Source organism: Bidens hawaiensis, unplaced genomic scaffold (genome assembly GCF_021521415.1).
Source record: "Bidens hawaiensis isolate Kalapana, Puna unplaced genomic scaffold, B.hawaiensis_p1.1 tig00028226_1, whole genome shotgun sequence".
Lineage (NCBI taxonomy): Eukaryota > Viridiplantae > Streptophyta > Magnoliopsida > Asterales > Asteraceae > Bidens > Bidens hawaiensis.
Window position 1 is genome coordinate 39,624 of NW_027494585.1, and position 15,003 is coordinate 54,626.

General features: G+C 33.4%; 1 protein-coding gene across 1 annotated transcript; it reads left to right on the forward strand.

The window, feature by feature from the left end:
- The first annotated feature begins 11,561 nt into the window (after positions 1-11,561).
- Positions 11,562-13,587, forward strand: LOC143576477 (gibberellin 3-beta-dioxygenase 1-like). The gene is made up of 2 exons (XM_077060551.1): positions 11,562-12,285; positions 12,569-13,587. Exons 1-2 carry the CDS (start codon positions 11,861-11,863, stop codon positions 13,131-13,133), a joined length of 990 nt encoding a protein of 329 aa, XP_076916666.1. The 5' UTR covers positions 11,562-11,860; the 3' UTR covers positions 13,134-13,587.
- The last annotated feature ends 1,416 nt before the right edge of the window (positions 13,588-15,003 follow it).

Consider the following 15,003-nt stretch of genomic DNA (forward strand, 5'->3'; position numbering starts at 1 on the left):
ATTCGTAGCAAAATTCTGATTTCGTAGCAATATTACGTAGCAAATAAGTTAGCTACGAGACTTGTACTTATGGACCAAATCCGTAGCAAACACCATGTTTGCTACAGATTTGCTACAGATTTGACCGTAACAAATAGCTTTTTTTAGTAGTGGTAAAACTCATAATTTCCTACTTCATCACTTTTTGTTATTGTTCATCACACTCCCTCTCTGGCTTTCTCTCACTTTTTATATGCGAGTTCATTTTGGAACTCTAAAAAAGTGAGAAACTCACTTTTACATTACTCGTCTAATCTTGGTGTATCTTTTGTGTTCATAATCCTCTACGTATCACATGACTTTATTAAACTAAAAAACCCAACCCTCAGAAAGTAACCCCCCTGCCGCAGCAACAAAATGTAACCCTCAACCCGGAAAGCCTAACCCCTCCCCCCCCCCCAAATCTAACCCTGAAAGCTAAACTAAACCAAAAAACCTAAACATGAAGGCTTACCCATGATTTAAAAAAAATTGATCGAGGGATGTTAGATAAACATTTGTTTTTGTTTTTTTTTTATTTTCGTTTTTTTGGTTTTATAGTTTTTATAATTATTTTTTTAGGGTTTTATTTCCTTAAAAAATGATGTGATATCTGATTAAGGATGCACCATAAAATGAAGGGAGATGATCAATGGCTAAAAAATGAGCTTATTAGTTTTCATTTTTTTAAAGTTTTCTTTTGAACCTGTGTGTGTATAGAGTTTGGATCAAATACAAATGAAATTAACATGCTAAACGTAAGAATCAAGTAGAAATAAATTAATTATGTAAAACAAATTCAAAGGATTCTAGCTCCTTTTGGAAGATATACATGTGAAAAAGATGAGTTCAATTTAAAATGAAGAAAAGATGGCCGACTTACCTTTATAATGGCATGAATGGTGAAAACATCATTTTATAATAATTTGTACACGCATGTACCATAGCCCAAACAAAGCAATGCATAAATCGAGGTCAATCATAAACGGGCAGTCGGGCACATGGTGAAAAAATCATTTTTACAGAGAGTAGAATTCGTGGAAGATTCGCCAAAGGCTAGCTCTTCAATTCTTGATTTGCATCTATATCCCACCAGAGTTTGTTCGGGTCAGAATTATAGTTTAAATATTCTAATTTGTTTTAAAACATATTTTTGGTTTACATGCGTCTTACTTAAAAGATGAACTTGTACCTAAAATCATATGATATGTTCTTGGTGCTAGAAAACATTTTGTATATATGCACATTCTTTATTGCCCGATGAGGTAAAGCTAGAGCATGGTTTATAGCCATATCGAAAGAATGTCTATCAATCATAACGAAAAAATTTAAGTGCATTACGATGTTTTTACTAGTTAAGTAATTAAAACATTGTTATCGTTAATTATGGCAATATAGTTGTTCCTTGTATTGTATTATTTCATATTCACTTGTGAGTGCAGCTTATTGCTCCTAGTATCACTCCATATCAATTAGTCAACCAAAATATCCTTCGTTTGCATAAAAGAAACCGGTAGTGGTTCAGAGCAAAACCCCTCGAGTTTTTCATCAATATCCGCGCATGTCCACAACTCTCAGATTAGTTGAAGTTCAGTTTTGTTCTTAAAGTCATGCATTTGGACGAATTTGTACTCCATAGGTATTGTACAATAAGTAGCTTACTATGTATATTTTGATTCCTTACTTATAAAGCTCAATAAGGTTTGTTCACTCACACAACTAATTTATCACGCAATATCTCACAACATTTTTATTATAAATACAAAAAATTGATTATCGTTATTTTATTAACGTTAAGTTCATTTTAGGCATTTTGTTTGCTCATTGTGAAGCTTTTATTAAGGAAAACACAATGTAATAGGCTAGCGTAGCTCGCTTCACTCTTCAAGCTTCACACCAAACTTTTCTGGTTCACCCAACATTCCCTGCCTTAAATTGAAGGGCGAGGTTCGAACAAGGAAAGGCTTTTATGTTCGTGATTAATATATATATATATATATATATATATATATAATATAAAAATAATTATAATGATTGCATATAATAATTTGGTTCAATTATTAGAAAAAAACCCTCTTTTCACTCAAGTTTCTGTCAAAGGTATTTTGTATGTTGTGAAGCTTTAAAAGTAAAATTGTACTGAATGTACCAAAAACTGAATCTTCATAGAACGTGTCAACCATTTAAACTATGACCAATTCAGCAAATGTGTATTTATAACACTTGGTACATGGTTGAATAGTGAAAGTTGGTGGAAGGAGAGTTTTCATCAGTGAAATGTTGAAACAAAAAGAAGGGTACTTAGATGATTTCCAAACAAAGCCAGGATCAAATAGAAGGTGTCAAAACTATTACAAGCCACTATTCATGAGTAGTGAGTTTGGGTGCAAGTGCAATTAAGACAGCAATTAATAGTTCTTATTACGCGTACACTTGTTTGATGTGACATGTATACATGTCCACACATTTCTTCTCATGTCCTAGGGCCCCTTTGTGACTCTCTTGTCTTTGGTAAAAATTGCATCGTTTTATAAGATGTTTTATTAGCTACTTAAGATGATTCATACAGTAACTATATGTTGTTTTGGCAACTTTACCAAATGGATTTAGCCTAAAAAGCGTAGGATATGAAGCAATGAAGAGATCATGTACGGTTATGTAGGGGTGAGCACGGTTCGGTTCGGTTCGGTTATTGGGTGAAACCCAAACCTAAACCTAAGCTATCGGTTATTTTATAATACCAACCAATCGGTTTTCGGTTATTCGATTATTCGGTTATTCAGTTTTCGGTTATTTTCGGTTTCGGTTTAGGTTATTTTAGGTTTTTTTTATTGTGAGTAGACATTACAAAAAAACAAAGAATTCAAAAAAAAAAAATAGAGTACCTCATACATATTGAATTCAAAATACAAAAATAGACACGTGTTATATGGAACCAAACAAATACAAAGTTGTTTAAGTAGTAGAGTTTAAAATTCAACAACGTTCTTAATAAAAAAAAAAGCAAAGGTTTCCCGAATCTTTATTCATTGTCTTATTCGTCTTCAAAGTTTAGACCCAGTCTTGATCATCTTCATCACCATCAATGGTAGATTATTTTGGTGTTATGTTTATGGTCATTACATCTTAAAAAAAACAAGTGAAAACATAGGTTCGATTAATCGGTTCGGTTCGGTTTTTTTCGGTTTTATTAAAATGGATAACCTAACCTAAACCCAAAAATCGGTTTTTCGAAAAACTAAAAATTTAACCACCGGTTAATACTTTGGTTCGGTTTTTTTCGGTTCGGTTTTTTCGGTTATTCGGTTTCAGTTCGGTTAATTCGGTTTTATGCTCACCTCTACGGTTATGCGTGCATTTTTTTAATGGACGAGAGCATTTGCATCTATTTAATAGCACATGTTTCTAACACTAATGACAACACCATGTAAAATGAGATATTAGTAACTTTTATGTATCATATGAAGTATATCCTTCTTGCTTTTGTGTATCTTGACCATGACCTCGAGTAAGTTAGTAACTTGCTCACCACGGTTTCAAAGTAACAACCATGAGTGAATACTAGGTTTTCATGATATATTTTTCTTTCTTAATTCGTATACTTTCATCATAGGCTTTTAGTCAATCTATTGCCTAATCTGGTGTCATGCTTTTCAAGCTACTTATTGATGCAACTAGTTGAATGAATCTATCACGGACTGAGTTTAGTAATCTACTTACGATGGTTGCGCGCATCGTTAAATGTTATCCCAATTGTGACTATACTAGACTTCTTTCTCATAAATGTATCCATTAAATATTCTTCTTTCAAGGAACAAAGAAATTGTGATTATCAACTTATTTTAAGTTCCCTAGTTTTAAGTTGATAATCACAATTTCCCTAGTCCTTTGGAATTTTCTTTAGAAACCGATCTCGAATTCGAAAGATCATTCAATGTGCGTCCTTGTGATTTGATCATTTATGTTTGATCAATGACTTTTTAGTTTGATGTGTCATAAGCAATATTTTTTTTCTAGTTCCATGATTTTAATCCGGTGACTATTTCGAAAGTCCCTTGGTTGATCTGCTGCTTTTGTTAAAAAGATTACAACTTTTTATACACGACGTGCAAGTCATTGTAGATTAGATTTGACATTTTGGAAGTTATATAGGTACATATGGTTTAAGAAAAGACTTGTCATAAAAATGTTGGAACATGTTTTATTTAACATTCAAAGAGGATATCATAACACACTAGAATTGTCTTGGATATTTATTGATTTCACATGAATACAACAGTTAGTTTAATAGTATGTGGGAAGCTCACCATTCTAAGTTTCTAACCAATCGAATGCATGGCCCAAAAACCCTAGTTGACATGTGCTAGCTCCACAATTGTACCTCCTAGACCATGATGGGGGTGAACCATTTTTATACTTGATTCCACAAAACCACCTAATGGAAATTAACCAATCTGGTTGACCAACATCACCACTACCAACGGTTGCGATCAAATAATATTACACTTTGTAATTTTTGTAAATAAGAAGCCAAGGGCACAAGGTAACCCAACGGGCGGCGAGAAGCTCAATCCACATCAACAAAGTCAGATATGTTTTAGGAGAATAGCGAGAAAGAATCACCTATTTGAAGAAAGTTGTTTCAAAAGTGAGAACATCGCCACTCTATTCCACCTAGCGTCCTGAGTCAGTGTCATGTGTGACCTCATAAATATGCAATTTGTTCATCAATCACTTTTGATACACTCTTTAGTTAAAAGAGAGAACGTAATTTCAAACACAAGTAACAATTAGTAAATAGATTAAGGTAACGTAATTCACAAAATTAATTTGTCTCTAATCTTAATCTTAGTACTTGTGCTTTTGGATATATTTGTAACTAGAGAAAAGAGCTAAAAGAATTAAAAAAAGAAGTATATGTTTTTTTGTAAACACTAATATAGTGTGCGATATGCAGGATTAACATGTGGAATTAAAATGAATCATTACAATGGAATAAAAAAAAGGTGTTTTGACTACACATATATTTCATGAAATACAAGGAGTGGCTTACTATTATGCACACATATACACATGCCACTACCTAAGTACCTAAGAGTGAAGTTATAATAAAGGGCTCTACACAATGTCAACAACTAGATAGTAAACTAGAACCAATAACAATCATTGATCATTTGATCATAGTGTTTAGAATGAGTGTAAATCATTAGTTCTAGCTAGTAAAGGTGTTAAAATGTCGAGTTTTAGTTATGACCGGCGACATATATATATAAATAAAGGGGTTGTGACACAACTTTATCGCTTACCTATTATTATATTGTAAATTTTTTTTAGTTTAGCAATGAAAAGAAGCTGACTTATAAAAAAATGATAACTCAGGTTGGCATCTTTCCTGATTGTGATTTTTAAATCTTCAAAATATTGCAAAACAAAATTAAGATGCAATACTTTCACAACAATTTCGTCTTTTTAACTAGTTTTTAAAATTCTTTTCCAACATACAAGTAGGGACGTGGGGTTTATTATTCGAGATTTGAATACTATCCGAATCGGGCTATTCAAGTTTTTCGGAATGATATTGTATCTTTTTTTTAGAGTGAATTGCAGTTTTCGTCCATATGGTTTGTCCAAATATGCGATAATAGTCCAGTAGTTTCAAATTTATGATTTTCGTCAATGTTTCAATTCACTTGCAATTAAACCCGACCCTACTAACTTCATTAAGTCTGGTCGTTAAAACTATCAACGTGCCACGTGAGGGGTAGTTTGTCCTTTCCTCATATAAACTCCAACACTAATTCGCAAGCCCTATCACAAAAGGGTTGGGGTGTATTTGAGGCAAAAAATAACAAAATTGTCACTCACATGAGAGGCACACTGATGAGTTTAACGATCAAGTTTAACAACATTAGTGTGGTTGGATTTAATTGCAAGTGAAATGAAAGCACAGAGACTAAAATCACAAATTTAAAACTATTTGACTAAAAACACATATTTGAACAAACCACAAAGATGGAAATCGCAGTTTACTCTTTTTTTTATTATTATTTTGATAAGTTGATAAAATAGTTCTCCCTAATAAATTGATAAAAAAAACAAACTTTCGAATTTTGTTTATTTAAAAAATCAAGATTTGTAACGGAAGCTCTAAACATAATATGCGATTTGTTAATAATTTATCTTGATGATTGAAAGTAACAACAAAAAAGGGTAAAGAAGAAAAGAGAAACAAAAAACTGCATTTCAATTCCACTAAATTAAAAAAAAATGAAATAAGTTTCAAGGCATATATAGGTTTTCTCAATTGCCTGGATAAAATTTTTTTGTTTTTAACTCTATTCGTGTTTAATTGGTTTTCGTTTTTAACTTTATATATACATGTTAAACATACCGAACTGGTGTAGCCCGGTTTACCCAAAACCCGAATGTTTCTATACATGAAACCAAGTTATTACCCTATCCAATCTACCAGACTGTTTGTGATTTAGTTCGGACGGGTACATGCATCTAGCTTTTGGTGATTCTACTAGTATAGTCATATAATCAGGTTTTAGTCACTTCCTAGTCCACGTAGTGCCAATTTTAAATTATTTTTCTGTCTTAATCTTTTTCTCTTGTTTTTCTCCAAGATTAAACTTTAAATAAATTGTCCTTTCAAAGCATGAAAACATATTCAGACCTAGCCAGGAGACAACATAAGAGAATTCACAATGTCAAACCTATAGAAACCGTCACATCAGCGGTACATAAAAGTCTAAATTTCTTTCAAAAATCATCACCTTTTTTCACAACACCAAACTTTCGAAAACTTCATTAAAAATATTAACTTTGTATACACAAATATATGTGTATGTGAGAGTGATGTGACACCCGGCCCACCACCTCTCGTCCGTCTTGCATTTGAAGACACAAACCAATAAACTTGAGCTCACAAACTTTCTTCACAACGCCACTCGTTTGCCCTTTATGTTTGTACAATGCCCACATAGGACAAGCGAGCAACCACAAATCATGAGTTATGGGTGCTCTAAGCTACATGAGCATAAACAAAAGACAATACGGACCCATTAACCATGTGAAAATGTAATTAGAAGAAAATCATTATTAAGAATCGTCCCATGTCTTAAATGTCTTTGGATGTGTGAAAATCAACATCATCTACAGTACTACTTGTCACCCTTCCAAATGATTAATTAGCTTTTCATTAGGATAACGACGTAAGAAACACATCCTTAGCACTAATGTCACTTCTGTTATCGGCTAATGCATGAGTAAGCATTTTCACTACTACATACGCAGTAGAAAAATATACGGATTAAAATAGGTAATATAATCTTCAAAACTAATTAGTAATTTCCACTAGAAAGGTAATACGACTAGGTAATAAAATGACAAGTGAATGAAATAGATTATTGTTATCTCATTGTTCAGTTTGGTTAACCTATATGAATAGATTGAGTATTACTTTTTAATTGTTTGATAGACAAAAATACAAAGTAATGAAATACAATTAACAAAAATATTTCTGCTCCAAAATAAATAAAATTTACCAAAATAAGTATATTATAAGTTTCTAACCATATATCAATTGGAAAATCAATCAAATATTATCACTCGTAAGTCATTGCGTATGTGGATTTCTTGGAAAGAAAACCATCCATAAAATGTCACAAAACACTAACACGTACTAAAATGAATAGGTAGCTTCATAACGAGTCGTAAGAGAGAAAACAAGTACAAATTTAAAAAATGAAATCAATTATCATTAAAAAAAATTAAAACAGTTAATGGTTCAATTGAAAATGATGTTATCAATAACATGCTCTCTATACCGCAAGAAGGACCACATATCAAAGATTCATTTATTCATAACCGTATATGCAATATATACAAAAAGAAAGTAGAAAAGACTCATGTTTTTGAAAGAAAAATGACCGGAAACCAAATAGCTAGCGCATCTAAGGAATGAGAAACCACATATGAGGAAAAAGTTTTGAAATATTATAAACTAGATTGCGCCGGGCAAGTTGGTAAATCCGGACGGTGGTAAACCCAAGCATTACAGGTCCTAAGTGTTGAGGCGGTAAGTCGACGTGAATACGGTCGATTTTGGTTACGTGTGTTTTGTACGGGAACTAAAACCAAAACGTTATAAAAATTGAGATTGATCAATAGGGTGACGTAGGTTGGTAAAACTCAAGCATTGTTGATCCCTGATGTTGAGGTGGTGAGTCTATGCAAATTCGGTCGGTTATTCTCACGTCCGTTACGAAACCGGAAACTAAAAAAATTTGGCATTAGGTTGGTTTTCGTTATTCGTTATAGTATCGGAACTAAAACAAAATACGGTAAGTCTACGCAAATTAGGTCAGTTAACATCACATTCGTCACCGTATCGAAACTAAAATAAAACAAATATAACATAACAAAACTAATTAAAAATATAATTGATGTGGGGAGATCAAAAGTTTACCAATTAATGACGACATGCGTTATTGATGCAGCGTGGTGATAAAGTTTGGAAGTCAAAAACGTTGATTCTAAGAATACCCGTGAAGTACTTCCCAAAACTCTAAAAAAAGACGTAGATCGTAAATAAGATAAATAATTGAACCTGTTGATTCACACGAATACCAGGATCAATTCTTCCAACTATCGTTGATTCATAAAGAATACCGACAATCAGGTCCTTCGCACACCAACACACACTGTGATAGAGAGGAAATGATTTTTTATATTTTCCAAAACTTATTTCTTTACATCACAAAATCTCAACTATTTAAAAAAAATAGAATACTATTGGGCTTCTAATAATTAAACCAAAAGACTTGAAATATTAATTATAAACTCTTGTAATTCCATAACTGATGTCGTCATTAATTGGTAAACTTTTGATATCCCCACATCAGTTATGGAATTACAAGAGTTTATAATTAATATTTCATGTCTTTTGGTTTAATTATTAGAAGCTCAATGGTTTTCTATTTCTTTTAAATAGTTGAGATTTTGTGATGTAAATAAATAAGTTTTGGAAAATATAAAAAATCATTTCCTCCCTATCACAGTGTGTGTTAGTGTGCGAAGGAACTGATTGTCGGTATTCTTTATGAATCAACGATAGTTGGAAGAATTGATCCTGGTATTCGTGTGAATCAACAGGTTCAATTATTTATCTTATTTACGATCTACGTCTTTTTTTGAGAGTTTTGGGAAGTACTTCACGGGTATTCTTATAATCAACGTGTTTGACTTCCAAACTTTATTACCACGCTGCACAATAATTATCTAACTTAGAAAAAAACTTATAAAAAACCTTGGCCCAATAAAATATACCAAGTGGACCAGTTATATATCAACGACACCAAACTTTCTTTTTATATATATTAGTAATAGTAATAAGAGTTTAGAAAGTGTAAATGTGTAATAAAGTATGATTTTTATTTAAAATACCGGATTTCAACCATATTGATTAATAGTTTAATACGTTTTATAAAAAAAAATAAAACACGATTTTCTCTAGAAAACATAGTAATATCTTTAGGTTTTTAATGGACATCCAGAGAACAATAACCAAACCAAACCCAATTCAATTTTTATTTTCGGATAGCATGTTTTTACAAAGGAATCGTGTCCCATGTAACAAAAATCAAACATTTGTGTAAGGTCCAAATTTAAGCATGACATTATCAATTAAATGATCCGGTTGTTTCACACCGTTGGGCAACACTTATAGCTGACACTAATAGTGTTTCCGAAAGTACTGGTCCCGGCACTTGTGATACTTCATGAGTTTAGGCGACACTAGAAAGGTCGCTGAGACAAATTGCGACACTTCCTACTATCACTAGCGACACTTTGAATTCACGGATCTTTAGCAGAGGCCTTTGACTTGGAGATCAAGGCTCGAGGAATTATATATAGTGTGTTGGGGCCTCATTTGTATGTGTTAGTAATTATTGTGAGCCACCATCTGGTAGATAAAGAAAGTTACGTAATTTATATTGTGATCCACCATCATGGAATTATTGTCTATCTTTATTGTTTATGATTGTTTGTTTTGACTCACAACCAACCATCTCCACTTTTCTACCCAAAACGAGCTTGAAATCAAGATATAGCGTTAGATATAATTGGTGTAACATGCCTCCTAATCTATCATTGTATGCAATTTCAAAAGGCAAGCTATTCCACTTGTAATAGGATAACCTTATCCTACAAGACTACAACAACACTAACACTACTTCTAGGTATTGAGTAACCTATCATTATTGAAATGTAATGGTCAACGGAGAGTAGTTTAGGTTCTCATAGTCCATAGATAACAAAGCTAGAGCTCTTAAATTCAAGATAAGTTGTGATTATTGCTTGATTGGTGATCATTAGGTACGTGTTCACGAAAGGGCTAGAATCTCGGTCAATCGGACAAAGACTTTGCTCAAGGGGACATAATATAGAGGGGGTTCCTAAAGAGAGAACAAAAACAGGATTAGATTAAATAGGATTTAAGTTGATGTTGCATTAAAGGGGATAATTTCATAGTTATGAGCCCACAAATGTGTTATGGACAAAATGACACGACTCTAATTAGCCTTATAATACCAAATGATACAGAAGTGTTTCTGCTTCAGGACAAGACAAGTCCACATGAACAAGAGAGAGACCCTCATTTCTTACTTTTGAAATGTTGATAACATGACAAGATGGTCCTTTCTATTTTTAGCCTCTACCATCCAACACAAAACTTACCCTTATCACACATAAAATAAAATAAGGAACAAATAAAATCTTTTTAGAGAACAACTTATGTCCCTACGATGAATATGTGTTACTAACAACTAGCAATCCGACATTGTTTAACCAAGGGATAAAAAGTGTCTAGAACAAGACGTTTTAAGAGCGTAACTAATTAATTAAGTATATGCTAGTTTTAAGAAATACTAGGTTTATCTTATTATAAACAAAAATAATCAAAAGAAACCAGTAGATAGAATATATCATTGAGCTGGTTATTGTATTAGTATATAATGATATATATACCAATATATATATACTCACTAAACTGATAAATACATGATTTATTATTATTATTATTATTTAGAGTTAAACTCCATTTTCATGAAAGTAAAATCTTGGTCATCTTTCACAACATGACGATCTTTTGAGAGATTGCAATTGCCAATGGTAATCTCGTCTTTAAAGCGTGTTCAAATTTATAACACCTTATACTGCATGCATTGTTTTGGTATCCTAAATCAAAGAAATTCTTGGCTATTTCATTCTCGGCGCAACAGGTACACACAAACGACGTTGTCCACTTTTATTCAGAAACAAGTTAAACACGGAAAAAGAAAACAAAATAAATCACCCTATCTCGCCGAGGTGTTGTTGAGAAAAGGATTCACCTTGGATGACAAAATTTCCCCGAATCCCTCCAAAACCATCTCGACGATGTATGTGTCGTCGATGTAGAAGGCATATGATGGATTTTTTTTGATTCACCTTATGTTGTCGAGATAGGAGTTGTCGGTAAAGGATATATTCATTAGCTTGTAGTGGGTTGAACGTCATTAGAAATGATAAGACTAATGTATAATGATTGATATGAAACCAAAACATAATTTAATTGCTAGTGTATTAAATTCTGTAACAACTGAAGGACTAATAACTGACACCATGCATAGACACACAATACAAGATAACGATTATAATTATACCCCACCATTTCTGTCGCCTTTAGCTCCCATTCCTTTATATATACACTACTCACATCACATTTCACTCACCATATTTTCTTCTTAATTTCTACCCATTCCAAGTGTTCACTAATTACCATCACTAAAACATGCATTTAGACTTGAACTCCATGAAAGAATTGCCAGAATCACATGCATGGTTGTCACTAGACAAAAAACCTTCGCATAGCTCTTCCGGTACTCGCGATACAGTGCCTGTGATCAATCTCAAAGATCCAAAAGCCATGAAACTTGTTGGCCATGCATGCAAAACTTGGGGTGTCTTTCAAGTCACCAACCATGGTGTCCCTATAAAACTTCTTGACGAAATCGAAGCGGCTGGTAAAAAACTGTTTGCACTTCCTACTCATCAAAAGCTCAAAGCGGCTCGATCTCCAAATGGTGTTTCGGGCTATGGTGTTGCGAGGATATCTTCGTTTTTCTCAAAACTCATGTGGTCTGAAGGGTTCACCATAATCGGATCCCCGTATGAACATGCTCGTAAACTCTGGCCTAACCGTTATAGTCGATTCTGGTAAATATTAATCCTTAATTCCATGATCTTTCTGTGTATTTTAAAACTTCGATACATGAACAAATTGTAATCATAGTCAGTGGCGGATCTATGTGGGAGGCAGGGTGCCTGGAATACCCCTCAACTTTCTGGCAAAGTGCACTTTTTATATATCGTACACTCAAAAACTTTAAGATCCGCTATTTTCATATTACAAGCCATTTCTAGATATGCATTTTTTTAATATCCTGGAAACTTTTCTTCTGGACCCGTCACTGATCACAGTGTAATCGATCTTTTGCAGTGATGTAATTGAAAAGTATAAAGAAGAGATGGATAAATTAGCTCAAAGACTCATGTGGTTGATGTTGGGATCATTGGGTGTAACTATGGAAGATGTAAAATGGGCTGGGACACAAAAATCATGTCCGGCTTTACAACTAAACTCATACCCAGCTTGTCCGGATCCTGATCGAGCCATGGGTCTTGCGGCTCACACCGATTCAACTTTATTGACCATCCTTCACCAAAACAACACAAGTGGACTCCAGGCTCATAAAGAAGGAACCGGTTGGGTCTCCGTACCACCAATACCCGGTGCACTTGTGATCAATGTGGGAGACCTCCTTCACATACTATCCAACGGTTTGTACCCAAGCGTGCTTCATCGAGCCATGGTGAACCGAACCCAACACCGGTTGTCAGTTGCATATCTTTATGGACCACCATCTAATGTTCAAATCTCACCTCTTTCAAAACTAATAGATCAAGTACACCCTCCACTATACCGACCGGTTACATGGAGTGAGTATCTTGGCACCAAGGCAAAACACTTCAACAAGGCGCTGTCTTCGGTCCGTGTAGGTTGAATAAGTGTAAGAAGTTAGAAACTATTCTTTGTCAATAATTTTGAGGATAAAGTTTTATGAAAGCAAGGTGAGAGTATAAAGAAACAAGCAACTGTTTTTCGGAATTTGTCTTGATGTAATATAAATATCGAAAGAACCCATTAACGTATCGAGGTAAACGACACTTAGTCCGACACATTGTGCCCCAAATATGAAGGAAGATCCTCCTCCAAAGAAAAGATCAATTTGGCTAAATCATTGGGTCTAATACAGAGGGAAAAAGATGCTTGAAATTAACATTATTAATAATTCCATTTTGAAAGCTCCCAAAAAGTGAAACAAAACCTTCATAATAGATTAGCTAGATTTCAAGTAAGAGCAAGTTGAATCTTAAAAAAGAATGTGAGGCCATGGTTTGGTTGTCTCTTGGCATTTGTCTGTTTCATATATATTAGCCACATAAATTAGGGATTTTGGCACTGCTTGTAAAGGTCCCACATGCATATGGTCCTAATACTAGCCAATAACACTATATATATATATATATATATATATATATATATATATATATATATATATATATATATATATATATATATGCATCCTCTGCCCTGAAGGCAAAGTGTTAGCTTTTACACACAAAAATGCAATCCAAGTTATACATTTTAAGCATACTTCTTCAATTAAAAACTATGCACAAATATGAACATATTTTATTATTCCTTACCAAAAAACCTAAAAAAGAAGACTTTGGTCTATATGAAATTAATGTGTATCCATTCAAAGAATATATGACCAACTGGGTTTAATTTGTCCATTCGATAATGGGCCAGAGGTTATGGGTTCCAATTTGGATTTTGGTGTTATTGATAACCAAGAAAAAGACTTGATCCATCAAGACAAGGAACAAAAGTTTTGCAAATCAAGTAAAAGGCCCACATATTGTATGTGATGTCAAGACATTAGTATCATTGATATTGCTACTAAATTTCCAACTAAACTAGATAACACAACCCATCGCGATGTGGCGGCGCAGTGGCGCAAATTTGTTATGTATCGTTAAGTTCGTTATGACACCGACACCAAATTCAAAAAAAAAAAGAGTTTTCTAAACGCTCGACATGAATTCTGTCGGTAGTGGTTATGTTTGTTAAAGGCACTAAATCCAAAAAACCATTTGATACAATTTTAGAAATGTGATGATGTACCCACCTATCCATTTTCTAATCTCTCACATTCCAACCTAAATCGATGATATGTGGTTCTCACAGTGTTTTCCCTGCATTGTTATCCCTAATATTCGAAAATCACAAAATCCCAAACGATTATACTCCCCGAGACTTAACAAGGGTTCATTTTTCACAAGTCAAGTATTAGATAAGTTTTTAAAGATATTATACACTTGTTTCGTGTATGAAGCAACCAATCGCTCAATTATGGGAATTCCTTTTGCATGGTAGCAATGACATCCAAATCTACACGATTACACGAAGGAGCTTTGGGAATTGAATTTGTTGACAAAGAAGATGGTTTTCGAAAGCTTGAATTTGGAAAACTATTTGAACGAACACCTCACACTATCAAGTTTTGTGCTTAAGCTCATAAAATATCGAGCGCCAAAACGAAATGAATCCAGTCTCGGGTTGCACACTCATGCAGATGCAGGTATAATTATGATTTTAGATGAAACTGAAGTTGAAGGATTCGATATTCTGACCAAACATGATTAAATTACTAAAAAAAAGTTTAATAAAATCAGTTTTTTTAATTAAATTACGCAAATCGCTATTCAACTATTAAAGCATATTTATAAACTACTTAAATTACATAATTAGTAGTTTCTGGTGTAAAATGACTGAATTGTCGGATTTAACATAAACAATCGATGGTG